The following is a 17,706-nucleotide window of genomic DNA, read 5'->3' on the forward strand; positions in this document are numbered from 1 at the left end:
CACTTCATGTACCACAATACAAAGTGACCAACTGTATTGGCCAATCAGAACAGCTTCTGATTAGCCAATGAGTGGATGGCGGGATATTCAAAGTTCAAATTTGACGGAACCTAAACAGAAAAATGTGTGCACTGTAGTTGAATCAGTAGGAAGGATTGTGTATATTTTTTTTGAATGTGGAAACAGCATCAACAATTTAATTAAAACACTATCCACATGCGAAAATCATATTGATAACTTGAGACCAGAAAATATAACTAGCGTTTTGAGAGAACGTGCCAGTAATCTGTCGTCGTCGGAAAAGTCAAGAAAATGGGAGATTCGGGCACACATACGCGTTCAGGTGGATGTAAGTTAAGCGACCTTGCAACCTAATTAACATTACGTTTGTTAGACAGTAAATAGTAAACTGGTTGTTTTGCCTGTTTTAGGTGGGTGGCTAACTATAGATCGCAGGTGACATTAGCGAATGATCTAACCTTAACGTTAAAGGCTTACTGTAACGTTATAGCTAGCAAACTTGCAAGGCTCCTAATATAACCTTAGCTAACTTGTCAAGGTTAACTTGGGTCAAGTTCATGTCAGCTCAGGTATTTAGCTAAGTTAGCTAGCTGGATGGTACTTTGTATAAAGTTATGATTGTTCGACATTTTGTTACAGATGAGCGGTTGACAGCTGAGGAGATGGATGAACAACGCATCCAGAATGTTGCCTATCAATACCTGTGCCGTTTGGAAGAGGCTAAAAGGTAAGAACAGTTGACACTTTCGTCTCAGTTGGTTTCGGACAATAACTGACGTGTACTTCAGACTATATCAGTATTACTTCACCCTATCATGGATAGCTAACTTGCTTTTGAAGACCGAGGTAAAGACAGTTTCAAGATGGATATTCGACGGATATTTGCGCTTTCAAACTACTTGTGCCACAGACTCCAAATAAGTGTTGGAAAAATTGCACACAACATTGCACAGGTCTTATTTTAACGATTTGGACATTATTTCGCTTTCCAAAGCTAATAAACATGTGGAAAATTGAGCAATATTTTGTATTCCTAGTTGAATTAGTTAGGGAGTGTAAACAAAGTACAATTGTTATTTTTTTTTACATTCAAATTTCAATAGCTCCTTGGTCATGTGACCTACTTGACTCAAACAAGGTTCAGAATGTTCACTGACTACCCTTCTATATTGCACACCCTTTAGTTTGTCCATTTTCATCACATGATTTTACATTAATTATTCCAAATTTTGAATTTCAATAGCTCCTTGGTCATGTGACCTAGTGACTTCAAACAAGGTGAATAAATGTAGAGCGTTTGTAGACTTTAAGAAAAAAATATTAGGTGACAGTTTCATTAGTACGCGCTTAAAGAAAGTCATATCACAAAGATGAGTGTCCACCAAATCTATGACAATAGAGAATGAATTGTAAGCACCAAGGTGTGTTTGTCAAAATAATATCTGAAAATGTCAGTTGTTGAACATAATACTTCTATTTGCAATAGCAATTTATGATATATGCAGTTGAGGAATATTCCATGTACCAACACTACTTATAGGACAGACATTTCCACATACAGTATTTCATTTATTTTAAAAAATGTATTTTTTATTTAACCAGGTAAGCCAGTTGAGAACAAGTTCTCATTTACAACTGCGACCTGGCCAAGATAAAGCAAAGCAGTGTGACACAAACAACAACAGAATGGAATAAACAAATATACAGTCAATAACACAATAGAGAAGTCTATATACAGTGTGTGCAAATTAAGTAAGATTAGGGAGGTAAGGCAATAAATGGGACATAGTGGCGATATAATTACAATTTCGCAAATAAACATTGGAGAGACAGATGCGCCGAAGATGAATGTGCAAGGAGAGATGCTGGGGTGCAAAGGAGCAAAATAAATATGAATAAAATAAATAACAATATGGGGATGAGGTAGTTGGATGGGCTATGTACAGGTGGAATTATATGTAAGCTGCTCTGATAGCTGATGCTTAAAGATAGTGAGGGAGAAGAGTCTCCAGCTTCAGTGAACTTTGTTTGAAGTCACTAGTCACATGACCAAGGAGCTATTGAAATTTTAAATTGAGAAAAATTCATCCAAAATGTGTGAGATGAAAATTGACAAACTAAAGGGTGTACCATATAGAAAGGTAGTTAGTGGACATTCTGAACCTTGTTTGAGTCCAGTAGGTCATATGACCACTGAGCTATTGAAATTAAAAAATGTAAATAAACAATTTAAAATGGTGTGAGATGTAAATCTACAAACAAAAATGTGTGCAGTGTGTGTCTATGCCATCGGGTTAGCTAGAACCAGTTTTGAAAGTTTTAGGAGTAATGGTTAAATAGCTATTGAAATGAGAAAAATGTGATGTGTCACTGTTGACGGTTCCTAACTGCTGTTGGTGGCGGTAAGAAAAACTACAGGTGAATATCCAACCTGAAACCATTTTTACCTGTCTTTTGAAGTGAATTGGCCAATTCTCTGTCTGCAGGACATTGCAAAAGCAACTATCTCTGTCATTAAGTCTGATTGCTCTTACTTCATCATGTTTCAACACATCACATGCAATACTTGGAAAAATCTTGCGTTAACATTCGCTAGTAAGTTAACATTAGACGTATGTTCTCTCTTTATAGGTGGATGGAAGCTTGTCTCCACGAGGAGCTGCCTGCCCCTACTGAGCTGGAGGAGGGGCTGAGGAACGGGGTGCTGCTGGCAAAGCTAGGCCACTGTTTCGCCCCCAAGATAATCCCCCTCAAAAAAATCTATGACCTGGACCAGGAACGCTTCAAGGTCTGCTCTATTGTTCACAGCCCTATGGTTTTACTGAAATGCCTCTGTCAGTAAGAAAGACTGAGTTTCCTGCTGAGAAACTATCTTTTGACAGTCTTGTCATTTTATTTTTCTCTGAAAAATAACACTCTGCCTCTTGCTTACCTTCGCGGTCCTTTAGAACTACCTATTTTGCCAAGTACCTGCTTTTCTGCTCTAATGCAGTCTTTTCACATGTGACTGTGATTGAAAACCAACTCCATTAGAGCTGATATTTGAATTAGTGCTGAGCAAGCGTAATACTCTATTTTAAAAGGCATTGAATAGTGTAGCTGAATATCAAAGAGGTGTCATAATGCAGATTTCTCCAACGGATCGTATGTTTCTCCCTCAGGGTATGGGATTGCAGTTCCGCCACACGGACAACATCAACCATTGGCGCAGTGCGATGGCGGAGATCGGACTACCAACGGTACATTTTAAAGGGAGAAATAAACTCTTTATTAGGCCTCTCCTCACGTATAACAGTAGCTATCTTGTTTACTGTTATACCTGAACTGCACCTAACCTGTCCTTGTTGTTTCAGATGTTCCACCCAGAGACGACTGACATCTATGATAAGAAGAACATGCCCAGAACTGTGTACTGCATCCATGCTCTCAGCCTCTACCTTTTCCGACTAGGTTTGGCCCCTCAGATCCATGACCTCTGTGGCAAGGTCAAATTTACAGGTAGAGTCTTACTTAGTAGCCCCTTACTATTCAATCACAACTGGTAACTGGGTTAAGGGGAAAATATATTAATATTCTTCTCTCATTCCTGTGTTTTTGGGGTAATATTTATTCTCCAGAGGAGGAGATTAACAACATGAAACGGGAGCTGGACAAATATGGCATCCAGATGCCAGCCTTTAGCAAGATTGGGGGAATCTTAGCCAATGAGATAACAGTGGATGAGGCTGCTGGTAAGCACAGATGTTTTGCTTTGATGTTTTCAGATGTAGAAAATAAACCTTATTTCAAGTTAAATTATGAATTCACACTGGTCCAAAATGTTAGTTTTAGACAAGGGGTTGTCTGTTGGCACATTGGTACTCTCTACTTAAACTGATATGGATAGGATTCCAAAATTGAAACGCCTTGAGACGCATCAGATACTGTTGAAGTTCCTTAGTCATCGACTGTCATCTAAGAGTCAATGTTTTCACTGTCCTTGAATAGTTTATCAAAATGTTGCCTCCATCTCCCTTCTCTCTCCCTCCAGTCCATGCTGCAGTTATAGCTATCAACGAGGCGGTGGAGAGTGGGCATGTGGAGGTCACTGCCCAGGCCCTGCGGAACCCCAGCGCCATGCTCGCCAACCTGCAGGAGCACCTGATGCCAGTCTACCAGGAGATGCTGCGCCAAGCACGGGCACAGAAGGCGGCTCTCGCCTACACCAAGGTGACTGACTGAATTAATATGATCATTTAAAAATGCATTTATAGCCGTATCCCTGGTACAGAGTTTCTGTTGGTGTCAGGATGGTAATCGTGTACTGAATTTCTAGTGTAAAGGTTCAGAGGAGAAGGATATCTATGAGGAATACCTGACCCAAAGTGAGATTCAAGAGAACATTGACAAAGTGAATGGTGAGTAGGACTTAACCATCAAACAGATAAATAACAAGATGACGGAAAAAAATCGGAACTAAACCAAATATTTTTGTTACTGTTTGCAGTGCGTGCGGCCATAGAGCAGGTGGACGAGGCCCTGGATTGTGGGGACTCTCTGGTCCTCCTGGCAGCCCTCCAGGTCCCCTGTCTGGCCCTGAGGGGTCTCCAGAGAGACCACGGGCCCTGGTACCTGGAGCAACTGGCCACTGACCGTGAACAGAAGGCCCTGGTGAGAAACTGCACATTAACACCACGCGCGCGCACACACACACACACACACACACACACACACACACTGACCCCTGACCTTTGCTCACTGACATGTGGCAGGACCTGGGCTGTGTGGACCCTCTGGAGCGAGATGAGCTGCAGGAGGCGGTGTGTGAGGCTAACGAGGAGGCCCAGCGCAACCAGACAAGTCAGTACACACTTAATTAAATACTGTATCGTAGTCGGTTCTTATAACAAGCGGCATTCACTATATCAATTCCAGTGACTCTTGAGTTGCTGCATGTGTGTGTAAGTATATTAATGACCTGTCCTTTGCAGTCACAATGGTCCGTTGTAGATCCATCCAAACAAAGTGTGGGTGTTTATTCAGTGCAGAAAGCTGTAAGGTCCATCAATGAGGCCCTGCGTGTTGGGGAGCCCAGGCAGACTGTTCGTGCTCTTATGGACCCTGATGCCCACCTCCCAGACGTCTACCCCTTTGCCTCAGCGCTCTACCAGAGTGAACTGGCCCCGCTGCAGCGACAAAGTCCTCAGGTAGGTTAGGCTACCATGGCCACCTAATCTCCCCCATCTCACTCAACTCCTTTTCTCTGCAATTCTGTCTTGGCTGTAAACAAGACTGTGTTCCATTAACATTTTGGTAAAAAAAAAAAAAAAAATGGATAGAAATATACTATATTTTTTATATAGTAATATAAACAATATAGGGAGAAATGACCAGGTTACTGAAATTGAATAACTTTGTTGTATGTAAACTAACTAGTGAATGTGGTCCTCTGTGCCTGCAGGGGGACCTGCAGCAGGAGGAGCTGTACGTAGCAGTGGAGATGCTCTCGGCGGTGGCACTCATCAACCAGGCGGTGGAGGCCAAAGATGCGGGAGCCTTCTGTGCCACGCTGATCAGCCCTGCAGCCGGTCTGGCTGATATTAACGACAGCCTGGTCCAGAGGTGGGTTTCCAGTACCACTCTCCTGACAATTCTCCGTTGTCTCCATGTAGCCTGGTTGCAGATCTGTATACTTTAACAAACTCCTTTGTCATTTGCCTCAGGTACTTTGAGGCGCTGGGTGATCAGAGGAGGAAGGCTGGGAGAGCTCTGCTGTCATGGAATGATCTCCAGAGAGGACTAAACTCTGTAAATGCAGCAGCGCAGGAAGAGCATGACCGTACGTTTGGAGAACTGGACACCAACTCCCAGAAACACTCTGGGTTTAGGTCCATTGACAGAAATATTTTGTTGGATGCTATTTGATTCTAAAACCACGGAAACACCTTGTATTTGACTGGATCTGCTTCCTGTTTGTCCCCAGAGGTCCTCACCATTGGCCTGATTAACCAGGCCCTGTGCCGAGGCGACCCTCAGAAGACTCTGGCTGCACTGCTGCTGCCTTCTAGTGGCCTTGAGGAGGTGACGACACTCAATGCCCGCCGCTACCATGATGTACTGACCAGAGCCCGGAAGCAGAAGGCTGAGGTATGTCAGCCAGGAAGACATAATAGTTTAAAACAGGGAATCTAAACAAGATTTTGTGGTTCACTATTCAATGCTGTGCCCTGTTCTATCACAGGTGAACCGTGACCCAGGAGCAGAGTTGTGGTTGGCTGACATTCAGGAAGGAGTGAGAAGAGCCAATCAGGACACTCAAAGAGCCCTGAAGAGTGAGTTGGCATAATACCCTCCACATCGTGTTTTTAAAGCCATGGTGAAATTCTATGCTAATGGGTTTCCTCACAACAGCTGTAATTCATATTGTCACAAAATGTATACCGTTATCTTAACTGTGTGTGTGTGTGTGTGTGTGTGTGTGTGTGTGTGTGTGTGTGTGTGTGTGTGTGTGTGTGTGTGTGTGTGTGTGTGTGTGTGTGTCCCTTGCCAGTGTCCCTGGGCTTGGCGGCCGTGAACCAGGCAGTGAAGGAGGGCAAGGCGTCCCAGACTCTGCGAGTCCTGCGTCTGCCAGAGGTGGCGCTGCGGAGCGTGGTGGCAGAATGTGCTGGAGGGTACCAGGCTGAACTCGTCGCCCTACTCAGAGCCAAATCTGCGGGAGGTCCGTACCCACTACCCTGATAAATTTGCGTTCATGCTGGTGGTGATCTATGCACTTTAGTAGCATATTAGCTGCTCATAATTGGTCAGGATTAACTGTAGACTCAGCGACGCACAAAGTAAATGTCAATTTCAGCAACAACTACCTTGTTTTGGTCCCGTAGCCGCCACATTGTAGCAGAGTGAAGCGTACCCGTGTTCATGCGCAGCTACTATGTTGCATCGTGCTCATCTCAGTATCTGTGGTGCTGCTCCTGGCAGCGTCATAACACTGAGTCTACCTTTAAGCTTCTAGGTAGTGACAAGCCCTAATCTCTATGTACTGGGACTCAGGGGACAACCGGAGCCCATGGCTGAAGATCAAGACTGAGGACAGCCCCTACTACTTCCACCTGCACAAGCTGGAGGGCACCTGGGAGAGACCGCAGGGCTTTGTCCAGTGCACAGTGTTCCTGGCCCATGAAGAAATACAGGTCAAAATACAAAATGACCTGTAAATTCAGTACAAACAAGTATGGCTGTAGAGCTAGAGTTTGTATTGATTAGATAAGCCAACAGTTATTATGGCTGACTGTCTCTGTGGTCTGTCTCCCTCTACAGGCGGTGCTGAACAGTGTAACTGCGGCCCACGGCCGGGAGGTGCATTGGAAGGCCAGCGAGGGCCTGGTGGTGCAGCTGCAGGCCAGGGCCCAGGGATTCCTCCTCAGACAGAGGCTGGGTGCCCGTCTGCACTTCCTCAACACCCAGCTACCAGCCATCATCACCATCCAGGTCAGATTTCTGAGAACCATAGAACTACAGTGCAGACTAACGTTACAAACCCAAATACTTTTTTCAAAACTGAAAGGTGCTCAGTGTGTGTATTTGTTTCCAGTCCCACTGGAGAAGGTTCGTACAGCAGAGAGCCTACAGAAAGAGGCTACAGTATCTCTACCAGAACTGGAGGGCTGTGGTCAGGGTAAGGTTGACCAAATAATCTCTTTGTAAATTAGAAGACGAACCCTGTGTTGAAGTTGACATCGGTTGTTCTTACTCTCTGTGTGTGTGTGTGTGTGTGTGTGTGTGTGTGTGTGTGTGTGTGTGTGTGTGTGTGTGTGTGTGTGTGTGTGTGTGTGTGTGTGTGTGTGTGTGTGTTAGGTCCAGGCCAGTGTGAAGATGCGGATTGCTCGGAGGAAATACCTTTCTCGTCGGCGCTTCTTCAAACGTCAAGTGAGTACAACCAACCATCACCCCTGTACACAACCCCTCAGCTCTAAAAATGGCTACATACCTTGAAATGTAGCCTGACCTTGGTCCTTCTACAGGTGGGCGCCATTATAAAGATCCAGGCATTCTTCCGAGCCAACAAGGCCCGTGAGGAATACAGAATGCTAGGTAGGTGGCCACAGCTCCACTCACAAGTCTGCTTGGTTTCCCACACTTAAAAAAAAAAATAATATATATATATATTTACAATGATCATAACTTAAGTCCAATGTAAATACCAAGTCTTTTGCATAACACCAGTCTCACTTGCATTGACATCCCCCGTATTAACACCGTGATCTTGCTCTCTTCCAGTCCACTCCACTACCCCTCCTCTGTCAGTAGTGAGGAAGTTTGCCCACCTGCTGGAGATGGGTGACAACGACATCCGCCAGGAGGGGGAGCTGCTCCGTATGAGGGAGGAGGTGGTGAGGACCATTCGCTCCAACCGCCAGCTAGAGACTGACCTGGACCTAATGGACCTCAAGATAGGACTGCTGGTCCGCAACCGTGTCACGCTGCAGGTCGGAGCCTATTTCATTCCATTATTACTACACCGGTTTCAGAAGTTCTATTCATTTTTGATTTGGAAGGTACCTAGAAGTGTCCGTAGTCCATCACACTTCTCATCCATTTATTTGATTAACTAACGTGACTACAGGAGGTGGTTTCCCACTGCAAGAAGCTGACCAAGAAGAACAAGGAGCAGCTGTCGGACATGATGGCTCAGGAAAAGAGCAAGGGCCTCAAGGCCCTGAGCAAAGACAAGAGGGAGAAACTGGAGGCTTACCAGCACCTCTTCTATCTGCTACAGGTGAGCTGATGGAAACAAACATTTTTTAGTAGGTGTTATCGATACAGGGTCGACTATTTTATTTGCCCCCTCGTATGTGGCCTGTGCTGAGTTTTCTCCAATGGCTTGCTTAATATAAGTGTGTGTGTGTTCTCCAGACTCAGCCTCTGTACCTGGCCCAGCTGATCTTCCTGATGCCCCAGAATAAAACAACTCTCTTCATGGAGACGGTCATCTTCACCCTGTTCAACTACGGCTCTGACTGCAGGGAGGCCTACCTGCTGCTGCAGCTCTTCACCACCGCGCTGCGCCACGAGATCAAGTCAGTGTTCACACACACACTACACACAGGCTGTCAGGGGGGTCAAGTTGCACTGAACACAACTTCTCTCTTACTCACTCCCTCCCTCCTCTCTCAGGTGGAAGGTGGACCAGCCCCAAGAGGTGGTGACTGGGAACCCCACAGTCATTAAGATGTTGGTGAGTTTCTACCGCCATGCCCGCGGTCAGACCGCGTTGAAGGAGATCCTGGGGCCGGCCATTAGAGAGGTGCTGCAGGACCGCACCCTCAGCATCCGCACGGACCCCTGCGAGATCTACAAGAGCTGGGTCAACCAGACCGAGTCCCAGACCGGCCACAAGAGGTCAGCACTGAACCAGGAGCAAATGTAGTATCACAGCGGCACACACTCGTTCTCCTATAGAGAGCCATCTACTAGAGTTGACTAGACAATTTTAGCTTGGCCACTAGAGGTCAGCATACAGCAAGAAATACATATACTATGCAGACTGATTTACTTACATTAGTTGAATGCACTGATTTTGATTTTCTCATGACTAGTATTTTAAAGATATGTACGCTTACACTCTCAGATTGGCTTCAAGAGGTCCATTGAGAAACGTACATCTATACAGACACAACAACATACTCTGTCTCCTCTCCCCAGCTCCCTGCCCTATGAAGTGAGTGCAGAGCAGGCCCTGGCCCACCCCGAAGTGCAGCGTCGCCTGGACATCTCTATCGTCAACCTCAAGAACCTCACAGACCGCCTGCTCAACGCTATCACCAGCAACCTGCATAAATTACCGTAAGAGGCCCTTCATATGCACTCTGCAGAGCTTCCTTTTCATTCTCAGTGCAATTCATTTGAATTAACAGCAACTTAATCAAACAGCTGTTGGGCATTCACATCTTCCCCTCACCAGATTTGGCTACTAATTGATTTAGTTTGACTTGTTTCTCTGATATGTTCTGTGATGAGAGTTCAACACTCTGACGTTCTCCTTCCTCCCACAGATATGGGATGCGCTACACAGCCAAGGTCCTGAGAGATTCTCTACATGAGAAGTTTCCTCAGGCCAGCAAGGATGAGCTTTACAAGGTACACTACTGACCAGACTCGATGATTAAATCACTTCGATACGGTTATCAGCTAGACAGGATCTGAACCTTCCATGTGTGATGACGTGCTGTTGGATTGTGGGGAACCAGAGGGGTATTCCACAAAGATGGTTTAACAAATTCAGGATTTCCCAAACGTATCCGGCTTGTCTTAACCAGATGAGGGAGTTCAGGATTTCTTGGTTCCAGAACCGTTGCTTCTCGTTTAAATTATTAGGCTAAGCAAAGCTCAGATTGGTTGATCTGACAACTGGCTCGTGCACGCAACATTTTAAAAAGGTCCTCATGTCGATAGATATGGAGTCAAAAGACTGAGCCCAATATTTAACAAGTCTGAAACAATTGTAACACAACAAATATTTTCACATACCCTACATGACCAAATGTATGTGGACACCTGCTCGTCGAACATCTCATTCCAAAATCATGGGCATTAATATGGAGTTGGTCCCCCTTTTACTGCTGTAACAGCCTCTACTCTTCTGGGAAGGCTTTCCACTAGATGTTGGAACATTGCTGTTGGGACTTGCTTCCATTCAGCCACAAGCATTAGTGAGGTTGGGCGATTAGGCCTGACCCGCAGTCTGCATTCCAATTCATCCTAGACGTGTTTGATGGGGTTGAGGTCAGGGCTCTGTGCAGGCCAGTCAAGTTTTTCCACACCAATCTTGACAAATCATTTCTGTATGGACCTTGCTTTGGGCACGAGGGCATGCGTTGTCATGCTGAAACAGGAAAGGGCCTTCACCGAACTGTTGCCACAAAGTTGGAAGCACAGAATTGTCTAGAATGTAATTGTATGATGGAGCGTTAAGATTTCCCTATACTGGAACTTAGGGGCCTAGCCCGAACCATGAAAAACAGCCCCAGACCATTATTCCTCTTCCACCAAACTTTACAGTTGGCACTATGCATTCGGGCAGGATGCATTTTCAGCTCTTGGAGGTCCTGTTCTGTGAGCTTGTGTGGCGTATCGCTTCCCGACTTAGCCGTTGTTGCTCCTAGACACTTCAACTTCAAAATAACAGCACTTAAAGTTCACCGGGGCAGTTGACTGGGGAGAAATTTGACAAAAGTGACTTGCTGGAAAGGTGGCATCTTATGACGGTACCACGTTGAAAGTCACTGAGCTCTTCAGTAAGGCTATTCTACTGCCAATGTTTGTCTATGGAGATTGCATGCCGGTGTGCTCGATTTCATACATTGGTACTGTACTGTGGTGTATTTACCAAAATAAGTAATACATCCACTACTGCAAAAGCCAGAGGGGGAGCCTGGCAGACAGAGTAAATGCGCAAGTGAAGTGGCATGATTCCAATATTTAATAGGCCTAGCTTACACACATGGGTGACTAATGTTTTCACTTCATAAGCATTTTTATTGCAACGCTAGTGATATATTAAGTGTCAAGGCTATGGCCTAATATGTAAGTTGTAGTAGCCTATGTCACAAATGCAATGCTAGGCCCATTCCATGGCCTATGTAGGATGAATAATCATTTATTGAATTCATAGTGCTTTTCATGACCACCCGGGCAACAATGTGTTCTATGTTTAGTAGTCACAGATCATCTGACCAAAGAAGTAAGGAAAATCATTGAATTGAATGACTGTTTCTGAAAATGATTTGGTTTGCTGGAAGTGTTGGCTACAATATTCAATAGCTACCTGTTTATGCTGTGAAATTCACTTAGTCTCCTTTATTTGGTCCAGAGGGTCTTTGAATTTGGAATATGTGTCCATTTATAACACCAATGACTTTGGAAAATCTGAAGGCTGAATTAGGCTATTTTTATCATGTTGTTAGATGTGCTATATATGTGTTGAGCAAATTGACTGGATATGAGTGATTGTATTTTTGAATGTTATTGTTTTTCTGCACAGTCTTCTGAATGATCTAAAGGATGTATTCGAGGTCCAGTTTGTCGTTCTTCTTTGTAAAGAATTGCCAAAGCCCTCAGGATCCGATGTCAAGTGGATTTTCTAAGATAGGAACAAGTCATAGTGCTGAACAATCTTATTGGCGGAGAAGTCCCGTATTTATTCACCAAGACAGGCTAAGATCAAGTTAACCTAGTAGGTAGCAGTTTTACTTCAGAGAATTCAGTGCTACTATGGTTTCTGATCAGGCTGTTTTTCAAGCTCTTTTTCTGGAGCTGGAAAGTTCTGGTTTGACAGATCTCGCTAAGTCACTAGTCCGGCTTTCTGGAATACTGCCGTTCTGGTCAGCTTGTGGGGATGCTGGTGTTGTGGTCAGATTGTAGGGAACATGATGGTTGTGTTGTGGTCAGATTGTAGGGAACATGATGGTTGTGTTGTGGTCAGATTGTGGGGAACCTGGTGTTGTGGTCAGATTGTGGGGAACATGATGGTTGTGTTGTGGTCAGATTGTGGGGAACATGATGGTTGTGTTGTGGTCAGATTGTGGGGAACATGATGGTTGTGTTGTGGTCAGATTGTAGGGAACATGATGGTTGTGTTGTGGTCAGATTGTGGGGAACCTGGTGTTGTGGTCAGATTGTGGGGAACATCATGGTTGTGTTGTGGTCAGATTGTGGGGAACCTGGTGTTGTGGTCAGATTGTGGGGAACATGATGGTTGGGTTGTGGTCAGATTGTGGGGAACATGATGGTTGTGTTGTGGTCAGATTGTGGGGAACCTGGTGTACTACCGCTACATGAACCCAGCCGTGGTGGCACCGGATGGTTTTGACGTGGTCGAGTTCTCGGCCGGCTCCTCCCTGCTCCCTGAGCAGCGCCGCATCCTGGGTTCCATCGCACGCATCCTGCAGCACGCCGCCGCACACAAACACTTCCACGGTGACAGCCCTCACCTGCGCGCCCTCAACGACTACATTACCCTGACGCACTCCAAGTTCCGGTGAGTCGTCCAGGCATTTTAGCGCAGCCTCCACCCCTTTTCAGAGGAGAGCTTTATTACTATAATTAGGCTATACATGCTAAATGGTTCTTAAGCATTGTTCATATATCTTCCGCAGTAAGTTCCTGCATGCTGCGTGTGACGTGCCGGAGCCAGAGGAGCGTTTTAACATTGATGAGTACTCTGAGATGGTCATCCTCAACAAGCCTATCATCTATATTTCCATCAGTGAGCTCCTCAACACCCACAAGGTCTGGATGCCACATAAGATGAAGACTCATCCAAACTTTTAGTTTAATGGGTTCTGGGGGACGTTGGTTGGGTACAAACCTTTTCATTTTAGTAGATCCTGTGCACTAAAGTAAGTGTGTGTGTGTGTGTGTAGCTTCTGCTGGAGCACCAGGACTCCCTGTGTCCCGACCAGTCTGACCCGTTGCTGAATCTGCTGAGAGACCTGGGGAAGGTGCCCACTATCCACGCTCTGGTTGGGGATGGGGCTGTGAGCGCCGCGGAGCCCCAGACAGAACAGACCCTGGCCCAGTACAGTAAGATGGAGGTGTCCCTCACCCTCACCAGCAAGTTTGATGTGTTCAGAGGCTCTGACGATCACCCTGACGCCAGGGGGATTCTCCTCAGGTAGGGGCTTAAACCATTTAACATTTCACTGTGGTACGACTATCGCACTATGAAAATGGCATGTCTAATGTGAAGTGTGCTTGTGTTTTGCAGTACCAAACAGTTGATCATCGACGTGATCCGAGCCCAGCCTGGAGACACACTGAGTGAGGTCCTCAGAGCCGCCTCCTCTCAGGATCAGGTATATTCCACAGCTCTTCACTGGGCTCCCACACACCCTCTTCCTCACTCTCATCCCTCCGCAGGGAGTTGGTAGTAGTTAACCCCCTAACTGCTGGTGTATTCCTCTCCTCTCAGGAGGTGCAGCATGGGTGGATGATGCATCGCCGTGCCCAGAGGGACGCCCGCACCCCCGAGAAGATGAAGAGGAACCAGTCAATTGTTGCCGACGGCAACCTGTCTCTGGAGGAGAAGAAGCGGAAGATCCAGCGTAGCCTGAGGAGGCTGGAGAGCCTGGGGGTCCTGACCCCACCTGACTCTGAAACACAGATACTACAGCTCATAGCCAAGGTGGATAGAGACACTACACATCACACACAATGGCATTTTAATTAAGTTATCATACCAAATCAACTACACCTAAACCAAGATGGTGTAGCTCGTCACCAATTGGTCGCCATTTGGATTTGCCCCCCCAAATGTAACCCTATCTTTCCAAACCATCCTTCCCAGGACATCCGCCACCAGCGTCTGTACCGGCAGCGTCGTCAGGCTGAGCTGGTCAAGCTGAGACAGACCATGGGCAGCCTTCACTGCAAGAGCTCCTTCCACAGCGAACAGGTGGACTTCTACAGCCAGTACATCACCACCTGCCTGGATAACCTCACCGCCAAACACAGGTACACATAAACACATGTGGGAGTGTGACCACACTGTTTGAAGTTCAGTAGTAAAACGACTGCAGACTGCTACTGTGCTGAGCTCTATCTCTCTCTCTCTCTCTCTCTCCCCCCTCAGTAAGGTGAGTGGAAAGAAGGCAGCAGAGAGCAAAGGGAAGAAGAGCAAGCAGCCCACTCTGACCTACACTGCTGCCCGTTTACATGAGAAAGGAGTCCTGTTGGAGATTGAGGACCTGCCAGTCACACAGTGCGTATACACACACACACACTCAAGCAGGAACGTTACCTAGGGCCTCAAATCAAATATATTTACATTTCTTATTATCTCTCAGGTTTAAGAATGTGATCTTTGACATTGTGCCCGGTGAGGAGGGCGGCACGTTCCAGGTAAAGGCTCGCTTTATGGGGGTGGACATGGAAAAGTTCCCCCTCAAATACCAGGTGAGTCTGGGTAGTAGTAGAATGAAACTAGAACTGACATTTCAATACAAACCTATGGACTGTGATTGATGCATATCCCAGTCTCACTGAAATCAGTGCTCTATATTGTAGGTGCTGTAATGGTAAATTATTTAGTGTTGCTATTTTGAAAGATCTTGGATTTCAGAAGTGTGTGTGTGTGTGTGTAGGACCTGCTGCAGCTCCAGTACGAGGGAGTGGCGGTGATGAAGATGTTCGACAAGGCCAAAGTCAACGTCAACCTGCTCATCTTCCTTCTCAATAAGAAGTTCTTCAAGAAGTGAGGGGTTAGAGGAAACTGCCAGATCTGCCACCCCAAAATGCTATTTAAAAAAATAATAATAATAATTGTACTTTGGCTACTTTTTGTAAATGTACCAATGGACAGATTTAGTTCATATCTAACTACATTTATCAAATCAGTTAATTTAGAGTGATGTTATTCAAACAGGAAATTCAAAAACGTGGTCACAAAGGATGAGGGTTGCTCATTTAATAATGAACTTGTGTGAATTGGAAATGTGTTTTTGCATATCCCAACTCCTGAGACACCCTCAGCGAGTTGGGGTCAGAGCCAGCTAGGGGCAGACATAACCCCAATTGCTCCAGGTAGGCCGTTAAGGTTCTTGCCCAAGGGCATTATACAGATTTTTCACCTTGTCAGCTTCGGGATTTGATCCGGCGAACATTTGGTTATACTGGCCCAACGCCATTGTCTTATGTCAGATCGTGTCACTCTTACGTGGTGCTTGTCCCTCAACCTCAATTCAGCGCAGACTGCCGTCGTGCTATCTGACATGAGACAATGGGGCCGAACACTAACCTTGAGGTTACCTGCTGCTCAACTATTTGCCTTGAGTGATGTTGTTCCTCATTTTGCTTGTCTAGTGGCGCTATCTGTGTACAAACGGCTTCATCTGTTATCATTTATTTAATCCTCTGATGTTATACGACTGTATCCTAATCGTTTTTCAGCCGGCTGATTTCGCCACCTTTCTCCCTTTCAAAAACTCACTGAGCAACTTCTCATACATTATGGATGGATTTGTTTAAATAGAAACACTACAGTTTGCCACGTAGCAGCCGACACAATCCTCTAGTATTTTGTGCACTACTTAAAATGGGCACAGGACCGCCGCTAAGCTACATATGCCTCCCGCTCCACATACATATGCTCTCGGGATTTTATGTTGTGCAGCTTAATGTTTCAAATGTCACATTCATTAGCCTAGCAACAGGAAATGGTACTGTAATATGTGCCTTGGGACTTCCTGTGATTATGGCTTATTGTCTCCTTGATGTGTAGGTTACTGACAGGTCTGGCTACATTGTAAGGTATTTGACCCTAAAGACAGATGATATTGCAATGAGGGTGACTCCATTTAGCTAGGCTTCTGTCAGCTGGAGATGTGGTTGAGCCTTGTTGTCCAACCTTTGACATTTTGTTAGTCTGGGCTTGAAACTTTGTTCAAACTTATGTACATATTTTCTGTCTAATTGTTTCTGTTCTCTTTGTATTGTCATTCTGCTACCCTAATGTTAGTCTTGATTAGTTTTATTCTTTCACTTTTTCTTTTCAACACTAACATGTTCAGGCCAGTCACAATTGGTTGGTAAATATGAATGTGGACCAACATGCCAATACAACTGTCATTTCTTTACATATCAGTGCTGTAGCTGTAAGGGACATTTAGTCTATTGTCTGGTTAGATGAATTAACCAACTGCCTGATTGAAGTTGTTGTAATGAATCTTACTATGCAATGGAAACTGTTAACACTCCTGTTTTTTACTTTTATATTCAAATAAAAATGTATTTTTTCTGTCATAATTTTGGTTTTACATTCATGATTAATCTATTTTCTTCACCTGTTATTCTTAATGATAGTTTATTTCTAATGAGAGCTTTATTTTCATAATGGCCATAAGTTTATTTTTTTTATGATTTGTGCTGTGAGCTTCACAAACTGGTAAATAACAACACCCACCATAGATATTCACCATGTATACTACACGACCAAAAGTATGTGGACAGCTGCTTGTCAAACATCCCATTCCAAAATCGTGGTATTAATATGGAGTTGGGTCCCCCCCCTTGCCGCTATAATAGCCTCCACTCTTCTGGGAAGGCTTTCTACTAGATGTGGGAACATTACTGCGGGGACTTACTATTGCTCTTGTGGCTGAATGGATGTAAGTCTGGCACTGATGTTGGGCGATTTAGGCCTGGCTCGCAGTCGGCATTTCAATTCATTCATAAGGTGTTCGATGGTGTTGAGGTCAGGACTTTCCACTTCACAATAACTGTACTTTGACCGGGGCAGCTCTAGCAGGGCATACATTTGACGAACTGACTTGTTGGAAAGGTGGCATCCTATAACCGTGCCAGGTTGAAAGGCACTGAGCTCTTCTGTAAGGCCATTCTACTGTCAATGTTTGTCGAAAGAGATGGCATGACTGTGTGCTCGAGTTTATACAACTGTCAGAACGAGTGTCGCTGAAATAGCCGAATCCACTAATTTGAAGGGGTGTCCACATACTTTTGTATCTGTATAGTGTAATTGGTCAAATATAATGCCTCTACTATACAGTAATGTGTCCGCGCAATACTACCAGGTAGCCACTAGAGGGCGCAGTTAGCATTGCGGTCAATAGCTTCCAGGCAGCATCCTGTGCAGAATAAATAGACAATGGTTTAACAGTATTTGTTCAACTAAATTGTAGAAGCATAGGGCTG

General features: G+C 45.1%; 1 protein-coding gene across 1 annotated transcript; it reads left to right on the forward strand.

Annotated features, from left to right (window-relative positions):
- The first annotated feature begins 84 nt into the window (after nucleotides 1–84).
- iqgap3 (IQ motif containing GTPase activating protein 3) lies at nucleotides 85–16,800 on the forward strand. Its single transcript, XM_029741774.1, has 36 exons — nucleotides 85–349; nucleotides 661–748; nucleotides 2,653–2,809; nucleotides 3,183–3,260; nucleotides 3,375–3,519; nucleotides 3,639–3,752; nucleotides 4,052–4,230; nucleotides 4,337–4,418; nucleotides 4,508–4,671; nucleotides 4,773–4,860; nucleotides 5,044–5,207; nucleotides 5,462–5,622; nucleotides 5,724–5,839; nucleotides 5,984–6,147; nucleotides 6,242–6,332; nucleotides 6,551–6,718; nucleotides 7,051–7,190; nucleotides 7,318–7,488; nucleotides 7,592–7,675; nucleotides 7,855–7,926; nucleotides 8,022–8,091; nucleotides 8,278–8,486; nucleotides 8,624–8,776; nucleotides 8,914–9,077; nucleotides 9,175–9,399; nucleotides 9,703–9,843; nucleotides 10,053–10,137; nucleotides 12,804–13,036; nucleotides 13,155–13,287; nucleotides 13,422–13,672; nucleotides 13,766–13,853; nucleotides 13,970–14,182; nucleotides 14,345–14,511; nucleotides 14,630–14,758; nucleotides 14,844–14,952; nucleotides 15,141–16,800. The coding sequence occupies exons 1-36, from the start codon at nucleotides 313–315 to the stop codon at nucleotides 15,252–15,254; spliced, it is 4,947 nt and encodes a 1,648-aa protein (XP_029597634.1). The 5' UTR covers nucleotides 85–312; the 3' UTR covers nucleotides 15,255–16,800.
- The last annotated feature ends 906 nt before the right edge of the window (nucleotides 16,801–17,706 follow it).

This window comes from Salmo trutta, chromosome 3 (assembly GCF_901001165.1).
Source record: "Salmo trutta chromosome 3, fSalTru1.1, whole genome shotgun sequence".
NCBI classification, from domain to species: domain Eukaryota; kingdom Metazoa; phylum Chordata; class Actinopteri; order Salmoniformes; family Salmonidae; genus Salmo; species Salmo trutta.

Bases quoted from the DNA above. Each gene is read 5' to 3' on its own strand.
- iqgap3 (XM_029741774.1), top strand. From the start codon at position 313: ATGGGAGATTCGGGCACACATACGCGTTCAGGTGGAT. The intron at 350-660 runs GTAAGTTAAGCG...ATTTTGTTACAG, and splicing joins ACATACGCGTTCAGGTGGAT to ATGAGCGGTTGACAGCTGAG. The intron at 6,333-6,550 runs GTGAGTTGGCAT...GTCCCTTGCCAG, and splicing joins CACTCAAAGAGCCCTGAAGA to TGTCCCTGGGCTTGGCGGCC.